The sequence below is a fragment of the Sciurus vulgaris genome (assembly GCF_902686455.1).
Source record: "Sciurus vulgaris genome assembly, chromosome: 5".
NCBI classification, from domain to species: domain Eukaryota; kingdom Metazoa; phylum Chordata; class Mammalia; order Rodentia; family Sciuridae; genus Sciurus; species Sciurus vulgaris.
Window position 1 is genome coordinate 75,363,477 of NC_136465.1, and position 12,825 is coordinate 75,376,301.

At 35.8% G+C, this 12,825-nt stretch overlaps 1 protein-coding gene across 1 annotated transcript in view; it reads right to left on the bottom strand.

Annotated features, from left to right (window-relative positions):
• The window catches only part of LOC306662940 (antigen WC1.1-like), a 129,478-nt gene extending 120,811 nt beyond the window's left edge, over positions 1-8,667 (bottom strand). The window contains exon 1 of the mRNA XM_079143197.1: positions 8,531-8,667. Within this exon, the coding sequence (XP_078999323.1) occupies positions 8,531-8,597 (67 nt within the window). The 5' untranslated portion in view covers positions 8,598-8,667. The remainder of the gene's footprint in view (positions 1-8,530) is intronic.
• Between the last annotated feature and the right edge of the window lie 4,158 nt (positions 8,668-12,825).

Here is a 12,825-nt window from a genome sequence, read left to right on the forward strand (position 1 = left end):
GCTGTTGTGCTGTGTGTAGTAGGCTGACTAGATAATGTTAGTGCGCTGTATATTTCAAAAGGCTGGGAGTATTGATTTTAAAAGTTTCCACCACAAAGAATTATAAATATTTGGGGAGACAGATATGTTTAGCCTGATTTAAGTAAAATGCAATGTATAAATGTAGAACAAATCACATGGTACCCCATAATTATGTATACATTTTGTATTTTTGTATATCTGTTAAAAATCACTATCATACCATTGTATAAACAGATTGAATCATTATTTAAAACCTCCCCATAAAAACATCTCCAGGTTCAGAAGCCTTCCATGGTGAATTATACCACATATTTAAGAAAAGACAATTATATGACTTTTAGGTTTTATTTTGCTTTTAGAAAAGAAATGGAAGCACTTTATAATCTATTTTAGGAGGTCAATTGCTATCATGTCAAAATTGAGGCATTAGAAGAAAGTAAATAAACTGCAAAGCAATATTTCTCATGAATATAGATACAAGAAACTTCAGCAAAACACAGCAAGACGCACTTAACAATACATAAACAGAATAATACACCACAACCAAATGAGGTTTACCAGGGAATGCAATGATAATTATTTTTAAAAAGCCATTAAAAGTAATTCACCATATTAATGGAATAAGTGAGAGAAAAATGTGTGATTATTTCAATAGCAGAAGAGAAAACATTTGGCGAAATTCAATATCCCTTTATAATAAAAATTCTTAGGAAAGTAGAAATAAAATGAATCTCATTAAGCTATAACAACATTGATTCTTAAAAGTTCCATTCTTTGTGTTGGATGCCTCATATAAGGCATTGAAAAAGAAGTAAAAGGCACATATCTTATAAAATAAGAAAACTGTGGTATTCTCAGATAGTATAATTGTATATGTGAAAATAGGAATCTGCAAAAATCTGCTAGCACTCATAATGATGTAAGATACAAGGTCAATATAGATATTAAACAATCATCTTGTGTAGCAACAAAAATCAGAAAGCTTAATGATTTTTTTAAAAAGAACTACATTGATGGTACATAATAGAAGACAAACCCACATAAATACAATTATCTCATATTAGACAAAGGTGCCAGAAAAATTTACTGAAGAAAAGATAGCCTGTTCAACAAATGGTGCTGGGAAGATTGGAAAGCCACATGTAACAAAATGAAATTAAACCTCTAACTCTCACCCTGCTGGAAACTCAACTCAAAGTGGATCAAAGACTTGGCACTAGAACAGAGACCCTGTGACTGCTAGAATAAAAAATAGACCCAAATCTTTACCATTTCAGCCTAGGATATGATCTCCTTAACAATACTCCTAAAGCACAAGAAATGATATTGAGAATCAGTAAGTGGCATGGATTCAAACTAAAAAGTTTCTTCTCAGTAAAAGAAACAATCAATAACTTGGAGAGTCTACAGAGTGGGAGAAAATCTTTACCACATGCACTTCAGATAGAGGACTAATCTCCAGGATACATAAAGAACTCAAAAAACTTAACACCAAAAAAATAAATAACCCAATCAGTAATTGGGCTAAAGATCTGAACAGACACTTCACGGAAGAAGAAATACAATTGATCAACAAATATATGAAAAAATGTTCAACATCTCTAGCAATTAGAGAAATGCAAATCAGAACTAAGATTTCATCTCACTCCAGTCGAAATGGCAATTATCAAGAATGCAAATAACAATAAATATTGGTGAGGATGTGGGGGAAACTGTCCACTCATACATTTCTGGTGCGGATGCAAGTTAGTATATTCATTATGGAAAGAAGTATGAGATTGCTCAGAAAACTTGGAAATGAACCACCATTTGACCCAGCTATCCCATTCCTTGGTTTATACCCAAAGGACTTAAAATCAGCATATAACAATGACATAGCCACATCGATGTTTATAGTAGCTCAACTCACAATATCTAAACTATGAAACCAAATTAGATGCCCTTCAACAGATAAATGGGTAAAAAAAATGTGGTTATATGTATGTATATATATATATATATATGTGATATATATATATATCACATATATGTTATATGTATGTGTGTATATATATATATATATATGATGGAATATTAGTCTTAAAGAAGAATGAAATTCTGGCATTTCCAGGTAAAAGGATAGAGTTGGAGAATATCATATTAGTTAAAATAAGCCAATCCCAAAAACCAAAGACCAAATGTTTTCTCTGATAGGCATAGTAAGGTGGGTGGGACTAGAGAAGAATAAAGTTATTTTAGACTAGGTAGAGGGGAGTGAAAGGAGGGGAGGGGGTCACAAAGTAGGAAGGATAGTATAATGAAATAGACATTATTACCCTATGTACATATATGACTGATGTGATTCTACAACATGTACAATCAGAAAAATGAGAAATTATATTCTATTTATGTATATCCAAGTGAATAAATATATTCTACTGTCATGGGTAACAAGAACGAATTTTAAAAATTTTTAAAAAGAACTACAGCAGAACACTTCATGTTATTTCAAGATCTGCTATAAATCTACCATATTAAAACAGTGTAGTATTGACCTAAGGATAGACATATGGGTCACTGAAACCTAACGGGAGCCTAGAATCAAACTCACGTATGATGCCTCCCTTCCTGAGTGAACAATAAGAATTCATGGACACATGAAAGGTACCCCAAACCATTAGTAACTAGTGTAAGACAAGTTAGATCTACATTGAATTAAACTTATTCACTAGAATTTCTAAAAGAATAAATGGCAGGTATTAGGATGTGTAGTCATGGGAATGATAGCATTAACTTTAAAAACATCTTGCAGTTACTTAAAAAAACAATATATATATATTATATATATATATATATATATTCTAACAACATGATGTGACAATTTCTATAGTACTCCAAAGCAATGTAAAATTATGTGCTCAGGGAGACATAGACATGAATGTTCTGAATGTTTTTATTTATAATAAGAAAACTAGGATGTCACCCATCTGTTCAGTAACAGGTGAATGGATAAACAAATTGAGATCTACTCATATGATGAAAAGTTAATCTGCAATAAAAGGAATAAAATATCTTAAAATAAATTTTATTGGGTATATTTAATGTATGTAACATGATGTTAAGGTAAATTTTATATATATATACATATATATATATATACACAAACATATATTTACTATGGTGAAGCAAAATATCATAACCAACAAACCACATACATGAATTTTGCTTTTCATTTTTTTTTGGTCTTTGTCAAGAGCAGCTAAAGTCTATGCTTCTTAGCATGAATCCCCCAAATGGCACAATTTTATTATCTACAGTCCTCACACTGGTGTTATAGCTCTAGACTTGTTCATATTATGTGTCTGGTCATTTGCATACTCTTACCCACATTTCAACATTCTCCCCATCTTCCCACCTCTAGCAACTATATTGGTCCTTATTTATGTATATTTGATTTTTTGTAGATTCCACACTTAGATTATGCAATAATTTTCTTTCCATATCTGGCTTATTTCATTTAGCATAATGTCCTTGAGGCTCATCCATGTTGTGACAACTAGCAATACTTCATTCACCCTTTTTTTAGGGCTGAATAATATAAGAAGAAATAAAATATTGACACATGCAATGACAGATGAATCTTAAAACATATCATGTTGAGAAACAGACATTAGTGGTACCTATTGTTTAGTTCTACTTATATGAAATTTTAGGATAGGTAAATTTAGTCTATAATAACAGAAATCCAGTAGGAGCTAACAGAGAGGGGAATTAGTTGTAAAATGGCAGAAAGAAGACTTTTGATAATAGAAATGTTCTATGACTTTCTTGTAGCATTTACAATGTGTCAATTCTACTTAAACCGTATGCTTACGATGGACTTAATATATTGTCTTGTAATTGTATCTAATAAAATTGATTTGTCAAATTAATCAATTACATGCACACAAAGTAATGCCACTTACAATCACATCAAAATCTTCAAGCATGTAGGAGTAAATCAAAAGATAATATGCAAGACAATTACTACTGAGGGAAATTAAGAAAATGAAAAACAGGAGACATAAACTCCTGAATTGGAAGATTCAGATTACTAAGCTGTTAAAACTATCCCCAGACTGAGTTGGGAAGTAGTTAACATTTTTGAACAGAGTCCCAGTAAAATGTTACATTTTTGGAGGGAAAATTATCAAACTTATTCTAAAGAGCATTTGAAAAAGTCAAGAATATCCAAACATTTCTAATGAACAGGAACAAAAGTAGATGACTTATAAGATAATTGATTATTTATTATAAAGTTATAGTGACTAAGATGGAATGGTTTGGGCACAAGGAGAGACACATAATGTTATCACATAGAACACAGAGCATTGGAATCTGACCCACAGGTGTATGGACATCAAATCTATGAGTGTGGATTCACTGCATTTCATGTCAGGGAAAAGTAGTCTTTTAAATTAATGGGTTAATTGTAACTTACGTGGACAAAGTTAAGAGGCTTAATTCACACCACAAACAATTCTAATATGGATACAGCTATAAATATGAAAAGCAGATGAATAAAGTTTTGAAAATAAAGCATATTTTCATGATTTCGTATTGGTGAGAATTTTCCAAAGATTTTATATAGATGTCTGACTGTGGTGGATTAAAGCAATGCCAGATAATAATAAGGATCACAGTATCTATTTATCAAAAGACATCATTAAGGAGTGCAAAACCCCATATGCTGGCAAAAAAAATTGTAATACAGATGTCTGACAACTAATGCATGACTTTAGGTTGTGTTTTACATATAAAGATCCCTGTAAATTTATAAGGAAAGACACCTCAGTAGAAAATCTGGTCAAAGGGTACAAAATTGTTGTTATGTAGGATGGATAATTCCAGAGACAGACTGCACATCATGACTTTAGTTAATAACATAGCACTGTGGACTGATATTTGCTTACAGACTAGATTTTACGAGTTGTTGCAATACAGACACACAGATGCACACCCACAAGTTAACAATGTGAGGTGATAGATGTAGCAGTCATTTCTTTTTGTACAGATGTATAAAAACATCAGATTGTATTCCTTAAATATGTAAAAAAACAGCAACAAAAGAAAACAAAACTTCATATGAAACTAATGTGTATTCTGAAAACATAGGAGAGTGTTTCATATATAGCAATTAAATTAAAATACTTAAATAACTGTCCAAATTCCATCTTTCTAAATTGATATGCTATTGGTTACTATATAAGTATATTAAATTCTACTTCTATGATTATGAATTAAGAAAAGAAAAATGGGCAAAAGAGATCAGGCATTTCACAAGAAAAAAATCAATATTACCAATAAATAAATAAAATGAGTGCCCTTAGCCATTAGGGATACACAAATTACAACTAGGAAACAGTACAAATCTATACTACCAGCTGGTCAAAATGAAAAAACACTGGCAATACTAAGTGTGGGTGTGCAGTAACTGGAGTTCTCAGGTTTACTGAGAGTGCATATTTGCAGAGCTCTTATTTGGTAGTATTTACTACAGTTTAATATAATCAGATCTTGTGACTCAGAAATAGTGCTACGTACACACCAGATCTGTATCCTCATGTTCATCAGAAACCATGTAAAGAATGTCCACAACAGCATTACTTGTAATAGCTTCTAACTGGAAACGCTGAGGGGAGAATGGACAGATACACTGTGGCATTGTTACATAATGGAATATTATATAGTAATGATAATGAATGAAGTACAACTTTCAATAATATAGATATTTTCACACTTACACAATGTTGAACAAACAATATAATTATTATTATACTAATATAATATATTATATATAATTATGCATATAATTATATATAATATAAATATGGAATAAGTGGAATATACATAATTATTTATTCAATTATATTATATATAATATATAAATATATATACCTGTTTATTTATTAGCATTTGCCCAAATAGAAAACATAATAAGGATTTGAAAGTTATGATTTCTATTAATAAATGTGTAATGAGAAGACTTCTGTTATACTATTATATAGATGTTGTAGGTGTGTATATACAGTTTTGTTTGTATTGTTTTGAAAATCAATTTCAATTCTAAAAACCATTATGTCCCTTTACATTTCTGTCTCAGGAAGCCGTCCCTGCTCACTTCTGATTAGATTAGCTACCTTCCTACTGTGTTCCTACAAAGCCTTTACTTTCTTAATTATCATACATTTCATAGTTCATCAGTGTGAATGGTTTAGTCGTCCACCTCCCCCACTGTGCTGTGTCACTGAGAGGTACGTTCATGCTGTAGCACTGGTGCCTATTAAAGTAAGAGAATGATCACCGCCAGCAGTGCAGTGCACTAGGTACTCTAGGGAATCCTCCATATGTAAAGAAAATACTCCACAGAACAACTAAGCAACAGGTCATGAGACCAGCCTGGCCTCAATGAGATATAAGTCTGCGGGAGAAACTGGGCGGCTCTAGGATGAATTTTGAGGGAAACCCTTCTGAGGATGCTGGGCCTTGGATCTGTATTGAGGGGTGATGTGGGAGCTCTAATGGATACACCCATTAAATCTGTGCCACAGAAAGGGTCAAGTGTGATCTGGCAGGCTGCTGTGGTCACCTGGACTACTGGCAGTAAAGGCTCTTGTATCATGTTCCAGGGTTGAAGAATTTCTGATGCTCTGGCAGCACAATACCAGGGTTGAAATTTCACAAGAAGGTGGGGCAAACTCATCTGAGCCAAGTGTTTTAATATATGAACATGTGTTTTGATGATCCGACTCTATAAAATGTCCTGAGGAAAAATTAAGCTTATATGAATTAGTATAATTTATTCTCAACCTGATGAGAAAATCATTCCCTGATCTTGCTGAGGCAGAGACCAAAATGGAATCAGAACACCAATTTTACATTTCATTTTGAGAATCTACCTCCTAAAAGCTAGCACAGCTTTACAAACAGGAAACCACCATGAGCATATAGTCAAAACCCAAGGAACTGGACATTCCTAGACAAGGGAGTAAGGAGTAAGGGAGTGAGGAGCAGAACCTCTTGCTCTTGCTGGGAAGGGTAGAATTTTCCAAAGAGGGACAGAGGCTTCGGAACAGAGCCATTGAAATAGAGAAGAGACTGAGAAGTGAGGAACACTGTTGAAGCAGGCAGGACCAACACCTGCAACCAGAAGAGCAGGATTTCCAGGGAGGTGGCTAGATCACTCCCATTTCAGGAGCTCAGACACTGGCAACCTGAACTCATGTAGATTTCATGTAGGGCCTGAGAGAACCACAAGGGGAAAATTCACCATGAAGACTGTCAGGAGCACAGGGTTCTTCTAAGCAGCAGATTCTTGGCGTGTGAGGGAATAAGTGTGTGTGCCCACAGGTGAGGGAAAATTGGACCAGGAGAGGCTCATCCTGAAGTCTCTAAACTGAATCCCTGTTCTGCCTACAGTGCTAACATCAATTCATCTATGACCTTCTACATCTGGTAGAGATTTTTTTTTTTCTGCACAATGAGATCGGAAGACCATCAATCCAAGTGGTAAGAAGAGAAAAACACCTGCAGAAAGACAAAGTTCTGCTAAGAACCCAGCGCTGGGGAAACACTATAGTGAGGCAAAAAACGTCTGAGATGTGGGTTTGTGAGGAAGAAAAAGAATCTCAATGACCGACTCAGACTGCAGGTGCAGGGTTTCTGTGGTATAATTACAGTTCATGTTGTGCGGGTGCTTTGTTTATCGGCACCAAGGTTTACATCTGTCCTCATCATGTACACAAGCACGCATACCATCACCACCATGACCGTCCTCACCAACAATCCAGCAGCATGGCTCAGTGATTTCCATGGACTCCTGTCTAAGCAGTTGACTTCCAGTGGGCAGGCATGCTTCTGTTCACATTTTTACCTTCAATATTTCTTCACCCATTACCTTCTCTATCTTCCTCTGTTTCTCTTTGTCAGTCTTTCCCCCCTTCTTCTCTCTCCCTGTATTTTTCGTTCTCTGTTTCTTTCTCCCACCTTTCTCTTTCTGTACTTCATTCTCTCTATGGCCTTTCTATCTCCTCCCTCCCTCCCTTCCCCCTCTTTGTCTCTGTCTCTCTGTATTGTACACACAAACACACCAGGTCACTAGCTAAAAGGAAGAAATACCAATACGGAGGGTAAGTATAATAGAGAGTATAGGAGGAAGAGATAAGAAGCCCAGCTTGAGGTCATCCCTCAGCCTCTAACACTGATGGAAAACCTGGGAAGTGAGATTTTAGGTATCATTGTGGAAATCTAAAATGTAGTTTCTGGTCCCTCTGGGAATAGACTTTATATCTTTGCCACATCCCACTGCTGTATTTGAATAACTGACGTCCCACAGAAGAAAAATCAGCATTCACTGTCACTTAGGATCATATCAGGTCTAAACCAAATGATCTATAAAGAGGCATTGTCTTTAAGATCCCAGGGACCATTTCCCAGAACCTTGGAACTAAACCAGCATCTCCCTGGTCTTAAAAAGTGAGGCTACGCTTACCTTGAGCACCTGCTATGACAGTTAGGAGGAGAAAAGCAAGTCCCTGGAGAAGGCAGTGCCCCTGCATGGTCCTTCTGCTCCTTGTGTCCTCTGGTCACAGCGTTGGCTTCCCCAGAAAATCTAGGGAGCCCTCCCAGCCCTTCCTGTGGTTCCAACAGCAGGAAGGGGATTATATAGTGCCATCCACTGACATGGCCATCTCCTAGGAGCCAATAGAAACTCTGTTTAACATCTTCCCTGCCCTCAGAGACTGTAGGAAAGGAAACTTTCTGAAGTGAAACATCAATTAGTTGCTGAATCTTAATTATCTCCTTATATAAAGTAAGAATCTTTTTGATATCAGATTTTGTCTGTTCTCAAGGCTAATACAGAAAAGCAATGTTTTACCTCAGGGGTTTGGTTGAACGGCAGGTTCCACCCAGTTGCTGAGATTAGTCAGGTGCAAGTCTTTGGGTCAGTTCCATTACCCAGTGGAACCAAGAAAAGATGACCTTTGTTGAATGACACCTAGGATTCCAGTGTCACAGGACCAGCATGCAGTAACTGCAAAGAATCAAGATGTCCCAAACAGTACGATGAAAAAGGAAGCAGAGTTTTGAGTGAATTTAGAAAGATGAAAAGACTGGGGAATGAACCAAAGTGAGTTGGACATCACATGGATATGAGTGTTGACCTAAAGGCCAAACCTTTGTCCCCTTTCATTTCTAGGTCGTAAGTGAAGCCTGTCCAAAACTCCACTGATGACAGTCTAAATTTACAAGGACTGTCTTCCTCTCCTTTGGTCGTACCTCAGACAATTTTACTGATTTCACATGGAAATAAATTGTACTTCCCTGGGACATGGTGGGATCACAGATTAGTAATGAGTTACAAGGTCACTTCCCATTTTACAATTCAGCTCTCCTCCCCTTGACACTCCAGTCCTTATGGGATTGACTGGGTGCCCACCTGCTCCTGGGTCCTCCTTTTTCAGCATTTCTTTCTATACCTTCTCTTCTTCCCTTCATTCTCATATAAAGTGGTTAGTTCACTTTCACATTCTCTTCTGACCTCTGAACAATCTCTAAACAGTGTGGCATACCTCCCGAGGTGTTGTCTCCTTGCTGGATCAGTTACTGATACAGGGATATTAAAACATCCCACTTCAGAGATTAGCTTTGTCTATTTCTCTCTTTGCTTATATATCATCCAGGCTTCATGGAATTTGATGCTCTTCCATTATTTGCATGTGGTGGTTTTGTTTTCCTCACAAACTTTTTATTTTATATCATGAAATGTCGTTCTTTATTTATTATCATATCCTTTGTCTTGGGACCTACTTTTTCTTATGTGAATACGATTATACCAATTTTATTACAAGTAATATTTTCATGTTAGATCTCTTTCCATCCCTTTCTTTTGCATTTTTTGGTGACTATATTTACAATTTATTTCTTGTAGAAAACAATAGTTGCATACTGCTTTTATAGATTTTTACAAATTTTAGGTATTCACAGAACTGGAGATGAACCACATACCCTTCATCCAATTCCACCCAAAAATTACATGTTGCAAAATAATGTATGGTATCAAAACAAGGAACTTCCACTGTCACCAGCAATGCATGGAAGATCTGACTTTTTGCATCCACTCTTACATTTAGTAGTTAGTATTTTTCATTTTATCTATTCTAGTAAGTTATAGTGATATTGTGTCATGGTTTTAAATTGTTTCTTTAATGACTAGTTTTGCTGAACATTTTTCACATGCTTATTTGACATTAATGTATCCTCTCTATTGAATTGTTTGTTGATATCTATTGCCAATTTTCTAATTGGATTTTTTTGTATTGAGTTTTGAGAAATTTTTATATATTTTAAATATAACTTCTTTATCAGATTTTTGTTTTGCAAATATTTCTCTCCATCTGAGGCTTGGCTTTCCATCTTCTCTACATAGAATTTTATTGAAAAAGAGTTTTTAGTTATGATTAAGTCTAATTTATCAATTTTTACTTTTATAGACCATGATTTTGGTATCATCTAATAGTTCTTTGCCCAGCCCTAGATCCAAAGATTTTCTCTTAAATTACACTTTAAAGGTTTTGTGGTTTTACACTTTATACTTAAACACAGGATGAATTTTCAGTTAATTTTTGTATAGGGAGTGAAACTCAGAGTATGGTTCAGGTTTTTCTTTGCTGATGGATGCCTAATTGCATCACCACCACTTGTTGAAAGGCTACCTTTTCTCCACTGAATTGCTTTTGTACCTTTGTAAAAACTCAGTTGACTGTGTAAGTCAGTTTCTGTGTTCTCTGTTCTGTTTCGTCAAAGTACACATCAGGCCCTTCACTTACTCGAGCTGTAAATGATAATGCATACAATGACTCCTCCAAAGTTGTTATTTTCTCCCCATTTTTAGATATTCTCATTCATTTTCTTTTTGCATAAATCTTAAAGTAAGCTTGTTTATATGTACAAAACTTTTTGACAGACTTTAGACAGAAATTGACTTAAATCTAATGATTTTCTAGTCTATGAATAAGGTATGTCTCTCAATTTGTCTTTTTAAATTTATTTTGTACCTTTTTAAATATCTGCACACAAATCTTGGATATATCTTTTCAAATGTATACATAAATATGTTTTTCAGTTATTGCAAATGATATTTTTATTATGCTTCTTATTTTTATTTTTGTTTAATGCTAGTATGTAGAAATTCTATTTGTTCACTGTGGGAAAACAAATAAAATTTATTATCTAAACATGATTTTTAACTATATAGTCAGTCTTTAAGCTTAATCCATGTGGTAGTTCATACAGGATTTCCTTCCTTATAGGGCTGCATGGTATTCCACTGCAATATAGACAATGTTATGCAATGTTCCTTAGTAACGTTTTCTTTTTCTTTGTTTCTACTTACGTTATTTTTAAATTTTTTTATTTTAATTTATTTGGTGCCAGGGATCAAACCCAAGGATGCTTAACCACAGAGTAACACTCTCAAGTTCTTTTATTATGTTTTATATTGAGATAGGGTCTCACTGAATTGCTAAGGGCCCTGCTAATTTGCTGAGGCTGGCTTTGTACTCGTGATCCTCCCGCATTAGTCTCGGGAGCCTCTGGGATTACAGACATGCACCACCACACCCAGCTTCCTACCTAAAGCCCAAGGAAACAGTAGGAATATTGGTCAACTTTTCATCACTGTGACAGAATACCTGAGAAAAACAATTTAAAGAAGGAAACATTTGTTATGGCTCACAGTTTCAGAGATTTCAATATGGTTGGGTGGTGCCATTGCTTTGGGCCGTGGTGGAAAGTCATGGCAGAGGAAATCTGCTCAATTCATGGCTGCCAGGAAGGAGAGGAGAAGGAAGGGGATGGAGAAGGGATTGGGACAAGATACAGCCCTTAAGGGCACACTCCCAAGGACCCATATCCTTCAACTAGGTCCCACTCCCTATAGTTCCTCCAACTCCAAATAATTTATTCAAATAATGAATCTATCAACAGATCTCTCCACTGATGAGGTTAGAAGCCCCATGATTTAATCACTTCCACAGAGATCCACCTCTGAGCAGTGCTGCCTTGGGGATGAAGCCTTCAATACATGAGCCTTCGGGGGACTTTTCAGATCCAAACCATCATATCTGTCCCTAATCCCAAAGGCTCGTGGACATCTCACAACGCAAAATACATTTAATCTTCAAGAGTTTACATAGTCTTAAAACTTGTTTCATTGTCAAACAGGTAGAGTTTGCTCCATTTTTCCCCCATGTGAGAGTAAGGATCATCTCTCTGGAACACACATTTCAGACAGGACTGAATCTGCCCTGAGGACCTTTATTCCTTCAAAAAGAGATCAGGAGTCTCTTTAGGAGAAGTTTTGTTTCCTTCAATTGGTTTAAGACAGACGGAGAAACGATCACTCAACAAGTACTGTTCTCTGAACTTTCTCTCTCCCTGCTCAGATGTGGGTGGCTTAGGAGTGGAAAGGGGCTGGATCTTGTGTCTCTGAACCTGTAAGTCTGTGGCAGCTATGACGCCTTCAGGTATTCCCGAGCATTCTCGTATTTAACATCTAGGGAAGCATGGAATGGGGTTGAGGTCCCTGCCGGGCTCTTACAATGTAGCATTGTTCCTGAAGCTGTGACCTCATCATGCTGAGCACCAGCTTGTAACAGTAAGGAGCAGGACTCCCACATCCTCCCTATACTTAAGGTATATTTTTCCCCCTGGGGTCCATTCAAATCCTGGGATCTTCTTTGTAACAAGTATCCTCAGTTCATCCTGGGACCTCACCTTTTCCTT